Source organism: Stenella coeruleoalba, assembly GCF_951394435.1.
Source record: "Stenella coeruleoalba genome assembly, chromosome: 8".
NCBI classification, from domain to species: Eukaryota; Metazoa; Chordata; class Mammalia; order Artiodactyla; family Delphinidae; genus Stenella; species Stenella coeruleoalba.
Genome location: NC_137154.1, coordinates 84650776 through 84666838, shown reverse-complemented (window position 1 = coordinate 84666838; position 16063 = coordinate 84650776). Strand labels below are relative to the sequence as shown.

Below are 16063 nucleotides of genomic sequence, written 5' to 3'. Positions count from 1 at the left end.
CTGTGCGAGGCAGGTTTCTACTTGCTGAAGCATCAAGACTCGACTTTGTCACACACTGTCTTCTGGAGAACAAGTCAGCAAAGCAGTTTAAAAGGATCTTCTGCAAATCACAGAGAGAAAGCCAACCCCTAGAAAGCCATGGGAACATAGTGACTTTATTAATTAATGAAAAGGCAAAAAGTTTTGCTATTTCTGATTCAAATATGACTACTGAAGTTTCTCCTCCCAAATTTATGTACTTCCCAAATTATCCCCTTATTATTTTAATCCTATTTGTAAATGATTGAACTGTACTCTCTATGACTCTACCACAACCCAGGAACAAAGAAAATTTTCCATTAATGTTTTAATTCATTTATTACTAGCCAAAAATTCAAGAAAACATACATATACAATTGTACCTTGGTATCTGCGGGGGATTGGTTCTGGGAACCTCCTGCGGATACCAAAACCCACAGGTGCTCAAGTATCTTATACAAAATGTACAGTTAGCCCTCCATAGCCACAAATTCAGCCAACCAGGGTTCCATCTGTGGTTAGTTGAATCCGCAGAACATGTGGACACTGAGGGCTGACTGGATTGTGTATCTTTCTCCTAATATTTCCCTGTAAGTTATATTTCCTTGTGTCTTGTTTTGGGGTATTTATTGCCTGAGATATGGAGCTCAGTCCCTGCCACAGAATTTCAGTAACTCCATCACCTCCACATAGTTCAGCAAGTACCTAATAGTGTATATCATGAGCTTGTAAATGCAGCCTTCCTGGCTGCCCAGCAATATCTGCAGTTACTTTTTCTTATTCCAGACCCCGAGTTATTCCATTGATGTACGCCTCACTGTGAATAGGTGATGTGCCACCCTCTGTTCCATGCACCAACACACTCCACAATGAAGTCGTCCCTGCAAAGGGGCCCCTTCATGTCTACACACATTCTTAAAGGTATGAAGCCATGTGCCACCAGTTCATGATGGTGATTTTAGAGATGTTGATTGTTTTCTCCTCTATACTTTCCTTTGTTGTAGTCCCAAGGACTAGGGCAAAGTGGAAGTACAAGAGAACTAGTTCATAAGACTCATGAGTAACATGTACAGTTAAATTTAAGTTGGCTTCTTTCCTTTGAGGACCATCACAGTGTATAGCATACAGTAAGCACTCACCACACAGCTGTGATTATAGCGTGACAACTGCTCTCCTGGAGTGAGGGTATGCCTGCCCACTACCCTGTTCCTTTCAGATGATTTTTTACCTGAGGATGCAGAGTTTTTGGTGGGTGCTCAAATTTACCTGATCTATCATAGGATGTACACAGCCTAGGCACTCCAGTTTACATAAGCAAAAGATCAAATGCTATTTTGGAAAGTTTAAAAGGCAGATTATTGTTTTCCCTGGATTCTGTTTTCTCTCTGTCTATCTGTCTCTCTCACTCTTCCTTTTTCTCTCTTTCCAAATGTCCTACTATGCTGCCTTCCTTTTTCCTGCTAAGTGACTAGGCTTCAGTTGGAGGACACAGGCATGTAAGACACCTAGATCAAAGGAGAGATCAGAGTAAGCAAAATCCTTCTCTGGAAATTCTCCTTCAGTGATCCCAGGTGTGGTGTCCACAGATAAACAGTAGGATTGTGGTGACAGGAGGGAGAAGCATGACAAAGGGAGTGGTTCCCAGATGATCTGGTTGATCATTATTAGAATTTCATCAGCATTTTAAAATAATGACAGATAACCAGGCCCTAGCCTTGAGATTCTGATTCAGGTCTGAAGTGGAACACTTTATTTATTTTTAATTCCCTAGGATATTTGGATGCTCATCCAGGTTTAGGAGCCATGGTTACAGAGCTTTCTACCCTCATTATGGCAAGGGCCATCAGAATTCCTGGCATGGTACTAATAGCTGAGGTGATAGCTTCTCTTTCATTTGTTTATCAAAGTCCTACTCTGGATCGGATACTGTGTTTAGTGCTGGAGGTAAAATCGTGAAAATAAGGCAAAGTCCCCACCTGGAGGACTTTAAAATCTAGTAGGGAACACCAGATGACTGCGTATGGTTGGGCAGAACTCTAGGAAGTGCTGATCACATCACAATCATCATGGATTTATTCGTATATTCATTATGGCAGTTTCCTGGCAAATGACAGTAAGGATCTTGAGGAAGGGATGCTCTTTAGAAAACACACAGGGGTGACCTCTGAGTGACAGCCTGGATGACAGCCGAGTACACTGATGATTATGGTATCATATGGTGAGTGCTGTGGTGGATGCAAGGTATTCCTGCCATGAGAACATTATAGGAGAAGCAGTTAATTCAGACTGGAGGATACAGAAGCATTCCTGGAAAAAGAGAGCCAATTTCTGAAGGACACATAGGACTGAGCTAGGCAATTAAGAGTTAGGAGGTTGCGCTGGGCAGAAAGAATGGTACAGCAAAGATGCAGAGACTGGAAAAAAGTAAGAACTCATCTAGGTCATTGAGGTTCAGTGACCAAGTATAAGGTGAGACTGATAAGAGGTGGGGTGGGATCAGCTGGCAAAGGCCAGAACATAGGAACCTTATACATGCAATGCTAAGGAGCTTGGACTTGATCCTGTAGACAGCAGGGAGCCCTTAATCACTTTTTCTCTTTATTATATATGTATATGCATTCCTTTATTTATATTTATATATATATATTTATATATATATATATATAAATATATATATATATATATATATATATATAAAACAGATGAAATCACCCCCCACCCACTGACCTGGACAAACACTAATTATTTTGGTGTATTTCATGCATGTGTGCATATTGTATATATATTTTTTCATTAAATAGAGAAGTGACATAATGAGATTTTCATTTTAGAAAAATCACTTTAGCACAGTGGTTCTCAAGCAGGGGAAATTTTGCACCCCGAAAGCCACTTGACAATGTCTAAAGACATTTCTGGTTTTCATAACTGAAGGGTGGGTGCTATTGGCATCTAGTGGGTAGGGGTCAGAGATGTTGCTAAACATCATATAACGCATGTGACAAACCACTACACAGAAGAAACGCCAGTAGTACCAAGGCTGAGAAACTGCTCTACCTATAGCTGGTGAAGTGGAAATATATGTGAGAGATCTTTAAGGTATGGCTCAGTAGGACTTGTAAGCAAATGCAGGTGAGATAGCTTTCAATCTCTTGAAATCACCCAGTCCAGAGGACTTTAACCAGCATAGCTTTTGTGATTACACTGTTGTTTTTATTCACTCTACAAGCGGAAGCATACTTATGTTTCTTCAGTGGAAGAAACATAAATTAACTTGAAGGTGGGCCTGGAAGTGACCATGGAGACTCTGGGCCTCCAAGCCTCCTGAGTCCTATACCCTGCCTGCAACCTAAATCCACACGGCCTTGCACACTGTCAGGGAACATGCATCCTCCCACTCACAGCACACCCTCCCACTCGGTGACACTCTGTCCCAATTGTGCCACCTGCTACCCTCAGAAACTGATTGTTGCCCCTGCTCCCTTCACTCCAAATCAGACCAGGGGCCTGACTGAGCTGATGAGAGTGTTGAGCTGCGCAGCGACACCATGAAGCCGGCAGCTCCACAGGGCTCCGGAAAGAATCTTCACAATCTGGACAGTTTGGCTCCAGGCAAATTGAATTACTTGCCAGTTCCCGGCCTCCCTTACTCTCTTACACCTCAGGCTTGTGCTCCTGCTGTTCTTTTCCTCTCATACCTGTTCAACCACCACCTTCTCTCCCTGTTGCCTTCCCATTTATCTCGGCAAGTGCTCACCGGCCCCTCTGCATTTTCAGCATATTATACTTAAGCCTCTGTATTGTCTGTATTGTCCTTTTCACATTGTGGCTTGCACTTTGGCTCTTTATGTATCTAATCTTTCCTATCATAAAGCGTCTCAGAGAACAGGGTCTCTATCTCAGGCATATTTATTTCCTCCAAAGCACTCAAAATAGTGCGTAGCATGTAGAAGGCTTGCAGGCTCAATAAAGCTGTATGAAAAGGAAGCATATGAATAAAAACAGTATTTTAACTTCTAAATATTATTAGTGTAGAGCTGGTATTTCAAAATAATATGAAAAAAATCCATATTAATTTTAATTTCTGTTTAAATTTTGAGCTAAACTATAAAATACATGTTGGTATCTTTTAAATATAAAATTGCTTGGCCTCCCAGGTTTTATGCTCAACTTTCAAGAACCATGAAGCAACTAGGAGTTTGAATGAAGGAAAACTGCATCTTGCCACTTTCAATTGATCTGACCTAGAGTCTCAGTTTGTTTAATTCTTGATTCCATTTTGCTGTTCTCTTAGCGAAGGAGAGGACTTGATTTCATACAAGAGCTCTGAGTCACTATGGTCTATTAACTCTTAAGCTGCAATTCAGGCAGCATACCCTGGCATAGGATTATAGATTTAAAAAAATCAAAATTTATCTCAATTTTGGACCTATGTCTTTAAAATTTTTCACCTTCTACTGAATTTTAGAGGAGCAACATAAATAGTAAAAGCATAATTGTTCTCCTTCAAGATGATTTCATAATAAATAAGACATATGTATAAAAATAAGCATCCTGAAGTCATCTTTATAAGGTTTGCTTTTTTAAAAATTCCCTTAAGAATTGTTGAGTCTGGTTCTGACTTACTCTCTCTTTAAAATAAAAATGTACAGAAGCAGAAAATCTGTTTCCCATTTACAAGAAAATTCTGTGTGCCATACTGATCAAGAATGAGAGCTCTAGATTCAGTCAGCCTGTGGCCGGCTCTGAACTCAGCCACTATGTACCTTGTACAGTGTCTTCTAACTTCTCTAATCTGTAAAATGAGAGTTGTCATAGTATCCACCTGACAAGAGTGATGTATTTAAATGAGATAACATGCCTATAGAGCATGAGAATACTGCCTGATACACAGTAAACACTCAACAAATATAACTGTTTTTGTAATTGTCTTCATGCTATGTTCAAGTACAAATCCACTATTATGTAATTTTTCTTGGCTACCTGAGTGACAAAGATGTAAAACATTGATCCTAAGCAAGAATAGGAAAATGTTTCTGAAAGATTTTTCAACAGTGCACTAAGAAATGTCTCCCTACTAAGCATCAGAAATATATCTTCTCAAGATATCAAGATATAATAGCAAACATGCTATTGATTTTCCAAAAGTTAGGCACTTCTTCAAAGAAGTTATTTCAAATTCTTTTCACAGATGTGACGACCACATACCTCCTGTGTCTGTGAGGGGAACTGCTTTGGTAAGTAACCAAAGAACTAAAGGTTATGCTGAAGAACTCAGAATTAATGTAATTCCTGATTGGCTACCTACTTAAATAGAATTCTCATTGGCACAGTTTGAAATTTCCTTGAGAAGCTTAGATTTCTCCTACAGAGTTCAAAGTTTCCCAGCTGTGATCTGTTTCCAGTTGGCTGTGGTACTAAAATACTCAAACAGCAGGCTCTGCCAGGAGGAGTGAAGCCATTGTGTGTCCACAGAGACTAGCGTTAGTATCTCTGATATTTTACCACGTGTCAGTCCTGTACAGCCCTAGAATGTTGGACAGAGGAAGAATTTATTTGGGGATAGCAGAGGAATCGCAATTTGAGGCATGCAAACTGTAGCAAGCTGCAGGCAAGTCTGCTGAGGATTTGGGGTAGGCTGTATTTGGGCAAGGAATGTAAAGAGGGGAGAGTTCAGTTTGAGTCTGTCAAAATCAATGGAGACCAGCTTTGAAAATTTCCAAATAAACTTCAAACCAGTGTGGGTCTGTGCTAGACCTATTCTGGGCAAGATCATCATTTGTATTCAAAGAGGAAGCCACTGATAGGTGAGATGCATTTGGACAGAACAGGTTCACATGAGGGGGCTGACCCAACAGGACCTCCACTTAAAGGGCTTAAATTTAAATTTATCTCTGTGTTCACATGCTTATAAGATTGAGAAGCTTTAAGTTTTCTGTTTCTTACTTTTTTGCTATCATGACTTTTGATCTACACACACTTGTGTCTTCGTGTGTAACTCATATGGTTTGGAGATGAAAGAAAGACGGAGTTTTGGAAGGTACCTAAGAGTGCAGGAGGAAGGTAGAGGCATTTCTCAGTTGATGGCCCTTAGTACTAATATCTACCTTTCTCTTCTTTTTTCAAAAAGCATGAGATAGAATTCTGGTGAGGAGAGCATATAAACAGAGGTTCTTTACTTCACAAACAAAAGTGAGCCTCCTTTCTTCTTCAGAGTAATGCTACTTTCTCTCCTTTATATGCTTGAGCCCCAACCATGATGCCAGCAGCAACAACAGCTACATTCTGATGGAGAACTTGCTATCATTCAGGTACTTGACATGGGTCACTTCATTTGATCCCCAGAGGTAATCTATGAAGTAGGTACTATTATTATTCCCATTTAAAGATGAAGAAACTAAGGTTCAGAGAATTTAAAGATCATGCTCAAGGTCACACTGGAAAATGGTATAATCAGGATTGAAACACCCGGGTCTCTGTTAACTCGGTAGCCAGAAGTCAAAAATGCCTACAGCTTCAACAGCCCCAAAGCCCTGTTTGTTTATGAGCCCCAGTTGCTCGCTACATGCAGACTCTCCTTTAACTGAGCAGTAGACTGAACTGGCACACATGCAGCTTTGTTCTCTAAAAGGACAGAGCCCTACTTCAGGATGCTTCTGTACTCTTGCTTTTCCTCGAAGAAGTGCTCAGAGCTAACCTTCCTTTCCCATTTAAGAGCCATGGGGTCTGAAACAAATGAGGAACATAAAAAGAAATGCGAGCACCTAGAAGTTATAAAACAGGAGAGCTAATCTGGAGTTCTTGGGATTTGAAAGTCCAGTCTGAGGATTAGTAGATATCCTTCTTTGGCACTCTTAATTGCTGCTTGCCTTAGACCATTTTTCTGCTCAGAGCATGTCAATCTAAAAAAGTAAGAACTGGGAATATAAATGAAACTCAAGCTGATGATTGCAGCTCCCAGTTAATAACTATTATAAAAAGTAGGAGAGAGAAAATAATGAAACGATTGTTGAAGACAAGAGTTTTGTATAACATGTAGATCTCCATTATTTATCCATGAAAGTCCTATCCCCTTAACCTGCAGAGAGCTGGAATTTGGCCTTTGATGCCACAGGGATTCTTGCCAAGATTTAAGATAATGAACTTCCTCTCACTTGGTTGGTAGCCTAGCAGGAATTGTACAAGGGGGATTCCAACATTTTGTAGGAGGTTGTACTACATTCTTGGATGACCTTCCATTCAAAGAGAAGGAAGCTGGGACTTCCCTGGGGTCCAGTGGTTAAGACCCTGTGCTCCCAATGCAGGGGGCCCGGGTTTGATCCCTGGTCAGGGAACTAGATCCCATATGCATGTGCAACTAAGAGTTTGCATGCCACAACTAAGAGCCTGCATGCCACAACTAAAAGATCCTACATACCGCCACTAAGACCCAGCTCAGCCAAATAAATAAATAAATATTTTTTTAAAAAGAGAGAGAAGGAAGCTGCTATTTATACATATACATCAGGGACTTCCCTGGTGGCGCAGTGGTTAGGAATCTGCCTGCCATTGCAGGAGACATGGATTTGATCCCTGGTCCACGAAGATCCCACATGCTGCGGAGCAACTAAGCCCGTGCGCCATAACTATTGAGCCTGTGCTCTAGAGCCCGCATGCCACAACTACCGAAGCCCGCGCGCCACAACTACCGAAGCCCGCGCGCCTAGAGCACCGTGCTCTGCAACAAAGAGAAGCCACCACAATGAGAAACCCGAGCACCACAACGAAGAGTAGCCCCCACTCGCCGCAACTAGAGGAAGCCCGCGCACAGCAACGAAGACTCAATGCAGCCAAAAATAAATAAATAAATAAACATTTACATCAGCTTAAAAGAAGCAAAGGGTTTCAGAAAACAGAATTTTTAGAGCTAGAATGTGTGAAAGAATTTCAGTCTAAAATGGAAGCAGGGCTTCCCTGGTGGCACAGTGGTTGAGAGTCCGCCTGCCAATGCAGGCGACACGGGTTTGTGCCGCGGTCCGGGAAGATCCCACATGCCGCGGAGCGGCTAGGCCCGTGAGCCATGGCCGCTGAGCCTGCGCGTCCGGAACCTGTGCTCCGCAATGGGAGAGGCCACAACAGTGAGAGGCCCGTGTACCGCAAAAAAAATAAAAATAAAAATAATAAATAAAATGGAACCAGAGGATACATTGCATAAAATGGAAAATCTGACACATGTTCCCTGAGGAAGACAAAACTTAAGGACCGAGAAACTGATTTCCCATAAATGCCTGATTTACAGAAAACTGATAATAATATTGGAATTTTCTTAAATGACAGGGAATTGGTCAGGGATTGCCTCCTATCAACCTTGCAAAGTTTTGCTTATGGTTTCCAGAGGCATGAACAAAAATGATCCGGGTCAGGTTGGCCTCACAAAATAAGCTAACTGAGCTTTGTTTGTATGACTGGACTGGTTTTGTCTGCTCAGGAAATTTTCAAAGCTGGTCTCCATTTGTGTGGTTTTTTTAAACATCTTTATTGGAGTATAATTGCTTTACAATGGTGTGTTAGTTTCTGCTTTATAACAAAGTGAATCAGCTATACATATATATATTTCCCCATATCTCCTCCCTGTTGCGTCTCCCTCCCACCCTCCCTATCCCCCCCTCAGGTGGTCGCAAAGCTCCGAGCTGATCTCCCTGTGCTATGCGGCTGCTTCCCACTAGCTATCTATTTTCCATTTGGTAGTGTATATAAGTCTGTTTTAACAGACTCGAATTGAACTTTCCCCTCTTTACATTCCCTGCCCAAATACAGCCTATCTCAAACCCTCAGCAAACTTGCCTGCAGCTCGCTACAGCTTGTGTGTCCCAAATTGCAAGTCCTCTGCTATTGCTAAATAAACTCATCTCTCGATCTTGCCTCAGTTTACCCTTTTATTTAGGTTGACAAGAGAAACTTAGAGATCTTCTAGCTCAGAGTTTCTCTCTACTTCAGCACTTCTGACATCTTGGGCTGAATAATTCTTTGCTGTGGGGCCTCTCCTGTGAACTGTAGGATGTTTAGTGGCATCCTACTAGATGCCAGTATTTCTCCTCCACTAAACTGTGACAATCAAAACTATCTCCAGAAATTGCCAAATGTTCCATGAGGAGCAAATTGACCTCAGCTGAGAACCATCTCCTTAAAGGCGAGGAATCAAAAATCAAAGTAGCCGCCATCTCCGAGAATAGACAAACTGTATGGCCTTGGCCACTTGGTCACTCCTTATTTCTGAACAAATTCAGGCTGGGTCTGTTCTTAGCTGATATGCCAGCTCTGTACCCCTAGAAACATACCTCCAATGTGGCATAACCAGACTAGGCTGGTGTGAGCTCCCTGAGACTGGGACCATACCTGCTCACCTGTGTATCCCCACTTCCTGGCACAACGTGAGTACTCAGAAACTGAAAGAAGAAATGAATGTGTGGTTTTAAGCCACAAGATGCAATGCTGGATTTGACCTTTGCAGGAAAACAGATGCAGAATAAATTCAAGAACACCTTGAAAAATTAACTTGTTGACTTTATCAAGGCATTTGATAACATCCACGAGCTCCGGCTTCAGTTCCAACAGCTGTTCTACAGGTTTGGCTGCCCTAGAAGTTCTCAGATAGTCTGAGGTTACTCTATGACTGAGGTTTGTTTGACTCATCATGTCAGAATTGCAGATGTTATCAGTAGAGTGAATTGGGGTTGGAAAAATGGCCTTATTTTGCTCAGCATATTCTGTGTACCATGTTTAAGAATGTAACTGAGACCCTAAAGCCAGCATTTTGAGACTCTGGCCTCTAATCCTGTAGGACACTTTTCTAACTCATTACACTACGAGTACCTGCAGGAGTCCTCCAGGAAATTCTCTGTAACCACAGAAGACTAGTAATGGCTAACGATGAGGAATTACTAAGTGCTAAACACCATTCTAAAGTGTTTTACAACTATTAATTCATTTAATCCTCGCAGCACCACTATCAGATGAGGAGTGTTGTTGTTGCGTTTTTGTCTTTTTTTTCATTATTCCAAGAAAGAAACTAAGGTACAGAACAGGAACGTTAAGCAACTTGCCCAAAGTTGTACAGCTTTTAAGAGAGAGAACCAGAATTTGGACTTGTTTAGTATTCATGTGCTTAACCATTATGCTTTGCTACCTCAGACATGCTATATTGAGTCAATATTGTAAATATTCAGTGTCTCAATTTCTGTAATAATCTTCACTAAAAATCCTATATATGTAATTTTCTACCTTGGTATATTGAAAATCAATCCATAACTGTGTGCATGGAGGGTATGGAATGTTTAAAGCAAGGTTCCTGTCCTCAGAGAGTTTACCACCTAATTGAAGAAATGTACATTAGTAAAATAAAAATACAAAGCAATGTAGTGGAGAAAATAGGATTAGAGATCAGACCATATGAGTGTCAGTAGCCAGTGTCACCTTTTATTATTCCTGTGACTTGAGTAAGGTACTTAACTGAGACTCAGTTTTTTCATCTGCAAAGTGGGAATGAAAATCCCTACCTATTTCACAAGTTTGTTCTAAGGATCAAATGAGAGAAGATATTTTTAAAGTATATTGAAAACTGAATAAATGAGTAATTTTGTTCAAATATAAAATAGTATCAAAAGAGTGTACAAAAATGTATTGGAGAAGTTCAGAAGTGGAAAATATTATTGTGGGAAGCATCGTCTTTGAATTCAGTTCAGTAAATATGAGTCAATCTCTTATATGCTGATGCTATGCAAGGTGCTCAGGATACAAAGTAGAATACTTTGCTTTCTTAGTTATTTTAGAATTTGGTCCACTTCCAGGGTTTTATTCATGTGTCTGTGAATCCCTGGTTTCCTAGATCAGAGTGGGGATTAGAATGTGTGAGAGGGTAGGGGAGGAAGGGTAGAAGTCGAGTGATAAAGTAAAAGTGGAGAGAATGTAAACAACTTTGATATGAAATAAAATGTATAATACCAGAGGTGCATAAAAAATACTGTGGTAATTAATTATTCCTGCAAGAATTGGAGAAGGACTAACAGAGAGGTTGATATAGGAGCTGGACTCCGAAGGATGAGCTGACATTTTCCAGAAGAAGAGGAGAAAGGGCAAAGATCAGGAGCAGAGACACAGAGTCCTCAGAAGTGCACAGCATTTTAAAGGACTGTGTGTAGGGAGCTTGGAGCATGGGGATTAAAGCTAGTTGGGGAAGAAAGGCTTAAATCAAAAATTGGAAAAGGATTTTGACACTATTTTGCTGCACGGAGGTGTTTGGGCCTCATCCTCTAGGCCAGGTATGGGAAATAGGCTTCATCTTTTATGATGACGTTATGGCACAGAATATTCTTTGGAGGAAGATTCGGAGTCCAAGACTGACCCCTGACTGAGGATCTGTGTGTGCTCTGAGCCGCAGAAGGATTTACCTCTCTTAGCCATATAATATCTCCATGTGTTGGAAACATCCTTAATATGTTAGGTGAATAGGGGTGGCCTTGAAGCAGAAGATCTGTGCAGAAATATAACCAAAGGATGTTATATTCACAGTCTCTTGGTAGAAACCCTTCCCGCCTAGAGAGGTTCTTCTCTTCACCTGAGTGTTCAGTTCATGTACTTTGCATTTCATTATAAATTCATTATAAAGGAATGTGATCCAGGAGGCCAAAAAGAATGTACTCTGGTCTACATAGAGGAAATCTGAAGTTTATTTGAATGTTAAAATGGTTGGGAGACAATGATGCTTACTATTCTCTTAAATGTATCTACTCTGCACCAACTACCAAAACTGAAGGTTTGGGAAGAATGGGCTTATAAGGTTCATGGCTAATTGTTATTAGCACAAATAAAGACTTGGAGAGACAGTAGGTAGGACACAAAAGAGAACACCTCGATGCACTGTAGAGAGAAAAGTGTAACTGTAACTGATCTGATTTTTCAAATGATTAGTTTCTAGTTTTATTACCTCCAATTGGTATATCCCTATAGTTATATCGTGCTTCTAATATTTGTTTACTTCTGAATTTAACATAAGTGTGTTAAATTATATCCAATAACCAATAAATTATCATTGGATTATTTTTCTTATTACTAAATCTCCTCTGTATGTATTCAATTACAGCTTACCCATAGAACTGAAAATGACAAGTCAATGAAATTTGGGCAGGGCTTCTGTAAGAAATAACTGACCTAGATCTTGAGAAAGAAAACAAACAGGTATAAAAATACTAGATTATGACGAATGCAAGGATTAAGAGAACCTAGGCTTTAGAATTGGACACACCTGTGTTGAGGAAATTAAAAAGCTGGAGCTTTAGAAATATTAGAGATTTGGCCTTAAGCATTCAAGATGAGATTAAATGTGATAGTGAACATCAAATAAAAGAGAAAAATTGGGGAAGAGAAGGATTCAAGCGGCAAGGACTGGGTAGAAAGTGAACTGAAAATAAAGCAATTGGAATGGGAAGTGGCCTTGTGCAGGGATGCAGGCAGGATGAGTTAAAGTGGAGTCATGAGTGGCAGACCCAGTTTGCCAGAGGAAATGCAAATGGAGTTTTGGCAAAAGGAAGTGGAGGTGTGGGAGTGGATAATTCCCCAAGGTTATAAAGACAAATTAAAACTTAAAAGTAGAGCAGTGATGGATTTAATGAAATCAAGATATAATTTGCTAGTAAAGAACTCTACATCATTCTCCTAAATCCTATAAAACTAGCAAAGGTTTAAAAAAAAATTATAAGGTCATGCTTTTCAGCGCCTTTTTTTCAGAATGATTAATCAGTTCCTTATGTGTATCTGGGAGGTTCTACCATGCTACATGATTTCCATGGATAGAAATACTTTTTTTTCCTAAATCCATCAAGTTTACAAATCTTAAGATCTACCGCAAGTTTCAGCTAACCGCCTCTTGAGAGAAAATAGGTACAGTGTTAAGAAATCTAAAATTACAGCCACTGGGGCCAGAGAGACAACATTCCCCACTCAAGAGAGGTCAATTTTTTTCCTATTTTCCAGGAACCTCCTTAAGATTTTTGTAGTGCTATGTAAATTTGTAGGAATCTTTTGCACGGAGAGGCTCATACTGAAAGGAATTAATGTAGGTATGGAGAAGTTTGTGATCAGTTGCAAATTGCAAAAGCAACAAAACATTACAACTAGAGAAATAAATGTTAGGAAAATTTATTTGCTGTTCTTAGACTAGGACTTTTTTTTTTTTTTGCGATACGCGGGCCTCTCACTGCTGTGGCATCTCCTGCTGCGGAGCACAGGCTCCGGACGCGCAGGCTCAGCGGCCACGGCTCACGGGCCCAGCCGCTCCGCGGCACGTGGGATCCTCCCGGGCCGGGGCACGAACCCGTGTCCCCTGCATCGGCAGGTGGACTCTTAACCACTGTGCCACCAGGGAAGCCCTAGACTAGGACTTTTAAGCTTGGGACATTTTCGTGGGAACATGTTGGCTGGGGAAGTCCAGAAATAATATTACATTTTCTATTTTAAAATTAGCAGGCAAAAATATACAATTCACCTCTGGAAAATCAACCCATTGGCAGTGCATTTGTCCCCAAGCCAGCAGGCATGAGGGAGGGAAGTAGCATGCCTCCGTGGGATGCTTCACTGCTAGAGGATGAGTTTTTCCAAGGTAAGTCTGTGCATTGAATTGCTTTGGAATTCCCAGTACTAAAGGAAAGCAAATAATAATTACAGTCTGTATTAAAGTGCTCAAAATGTATCAAACCCTGTACCTCATTTCTGAAGTCCCTCTTGTTTACCTTACCTGAAGAAGATGTGGTTACATGCTATTAACACAAATATTAAAGAATCATTTTCTTAAATTAATTTATTAATTTATTTATTTTTTGCTGTGTTGGGTCTTTGTTGCTCTGTGCAGGCTTTCTCTAGTTGTGGTGAGCGGAGGCTACTCTTCGTTGCGGTGCGCGGGCTTCTCATCGCGGTGGCTTCTCTTGTTGCGGAGAATGGGCTCTTAGGCGTGCGGGCTTCAGTAGTTGTAGCACATGGGCTCAGTAGTTGTGGTTCGCGGGCTCTAGAACACAGGCTCAGTAGTTGTAGCGCACAGACTTAGTTGCTCCGCGGCATGTGGGATCTTCTCAGACCAGAGCTCGAACCCATGTCCCCTGCATTGGCGGGTGGATTCGTAACCACTGCGCCACCGGGGAAGTCCCTAAAGAATCTTATATTTAAATATAATCTAAGCAAATATTCTTGGATCAAGCCCTGATAAATCTATGGAATGGTAATAATGTTTAATATTTAAACCCAGGTAAAAAGGAAAAGATATGTCTTTAGGAAATATATCTATAAAGTTTACTGTCCTTAATAGACTTTTATTGTTCCTGATTAGGACCTAAATGCACTGTGATGAAATCTGATCGTTGTTAAACAATTAACCTTGTACAATAGATAACAATAAAGACTAAAACAGGTTCCAAAAGTACTATATACACATGGACCTTATTATACAAGCATAGCTCACCTTGACATAGTTTATTCTATATAAAATAAGCCTAGCCATTTGAAAAGTGAAGTCTGAAATCATTCACTAGCTTCACCTTGAGGAACTAAATTCAATTTCCAAGGGCAATGATGTCACCTCAGCCCTATAGTTAGGACAGGTGGTGTGATCATTGAGAGACATCCAGCTGGTTGGTTAACTCCTTTCAGTAAGATGGTTACTGCCAGAGAACTTGCTTCAGAGAAAAGAGACCCAGAGGAAAACTTCTGTTCCGAAACAAAGGTTTTGCTAGTAGAGGAGAGCTACTTTTTATGAAATAAAAAAAAAAAATGACTTGACCTCTCTGAAAATAAAAAGGAGAAGCAGAACAGGAATTTTTTTGACCTCAAGAGTAGTGAGTCAAATAGCAGTATTAATTTCGGAATCAAAGTAACTTTGAATAATTTAAAGTCCCGTGATACTGATGTTAAGAGTGGTTATCTCTGGGAAGAAGGACTCCAGGTGATTTTACCTCTTTTGTTATATTTTCCTGTATTTACCATATATTGCTTTTGTAGTCAGCAAAAGACTTTATTTAAGGAGGAAGAAAAAACTATGAACAGCTTGAAAGGGAAAACAGAAATCAAAGAGATTTCATTATAATTTGCTTTAAAGACAGATTTATGTAGTTTTCTTTTCTTTTTGCCCTGCCTTATATTTTGGCATTGCTTGATTATTTTATTTGTGGATGTAGGAAATAAATTATTTCAGGGACAGGAGAAAAATAATTTTTTTCACTAAAACATTGACGAATGTTTTCCCTGAAGAATTCCTTAGTTACAGATCTTTCATGCTCAAGACTAGTTCTTTTGCTGGCTATGCGAACTTAATAGCACCAACTTACAAATAAAAGAGAGTAGAGAAAATTCAGAGCAGATATCAAAAACCCCTTCAGCACCTGTCCTAACATAATTGGTATATTATAAGTACGTCTCACTTACATTCACTCAGATACCGATATACCTCACTTTCCCTGTCATTGAAGAGTTAAAATTACAATTTTTTTTTTTTTTTTTTTTTGCTGTATGTGGCCTCTCCCGTTGCGGAGCACAGGCTCCGGACGCACAGGCTCAGCGGCCATGGCTCACGGGCCTAGCCGCTCCGCGGCATGTGGGATCTTCCCAGACCGGGGCACGAACCCCTGTCCCCTGCATCGGCAGGCAGACTCTCAACCACTGTGCCACCAGGGAAACCCCTAAAATTACAATTTTTAATGACAAATAATTTTAATTAACCAAAGAAAGTGCACCATTTTATGTAACTCAGAAGGATAGATTTCTGTAAACCAAAAAGTTCTTCAGCAATTTAAATAATCCCATAACTTATTTCTCATGTCAGATTTTATTTTTTTAATGAACATTTCTTAAAAAAATACACAATCTACTCATATTTATTGTAACATGAATATGATAAAATATATCTGTTACCATCCAAATAGGTATGTTAATAAATTGGATGCTAAACTTTTGGCAGTAATGTGCAACTAAGTACAACTAAGAACTCACATGTTATTTACAGACTTTCATATCTTTTACAATCCCCTGA

At 40.2% G+C, this 16063-nt stretch overlaps 1 protein-coding gene across 1 annotated transcript in view; it reads left to right on the top strand.

The window, feature by feature from the left end:
* EXPH5 (exophilin 5) overlaps positions 1-16063 on the top strand; it is a 75319-nt gene that overhangs the window by 51566 nt on the left and 7690 nt on the right. Inside the window, exons 4-5 of the mRNA XM_079930728.1 lie at positions 5207-5252; positions 13513-13648. Coding sequence (XP_079786854.1) covers positions 5207-5252; positions 13513-13648 — 182 coding nt within the window. The remainder of the gene's footprint in view (positions 1-5206; positions 5253-13512; positions 13649-16063) is intronic.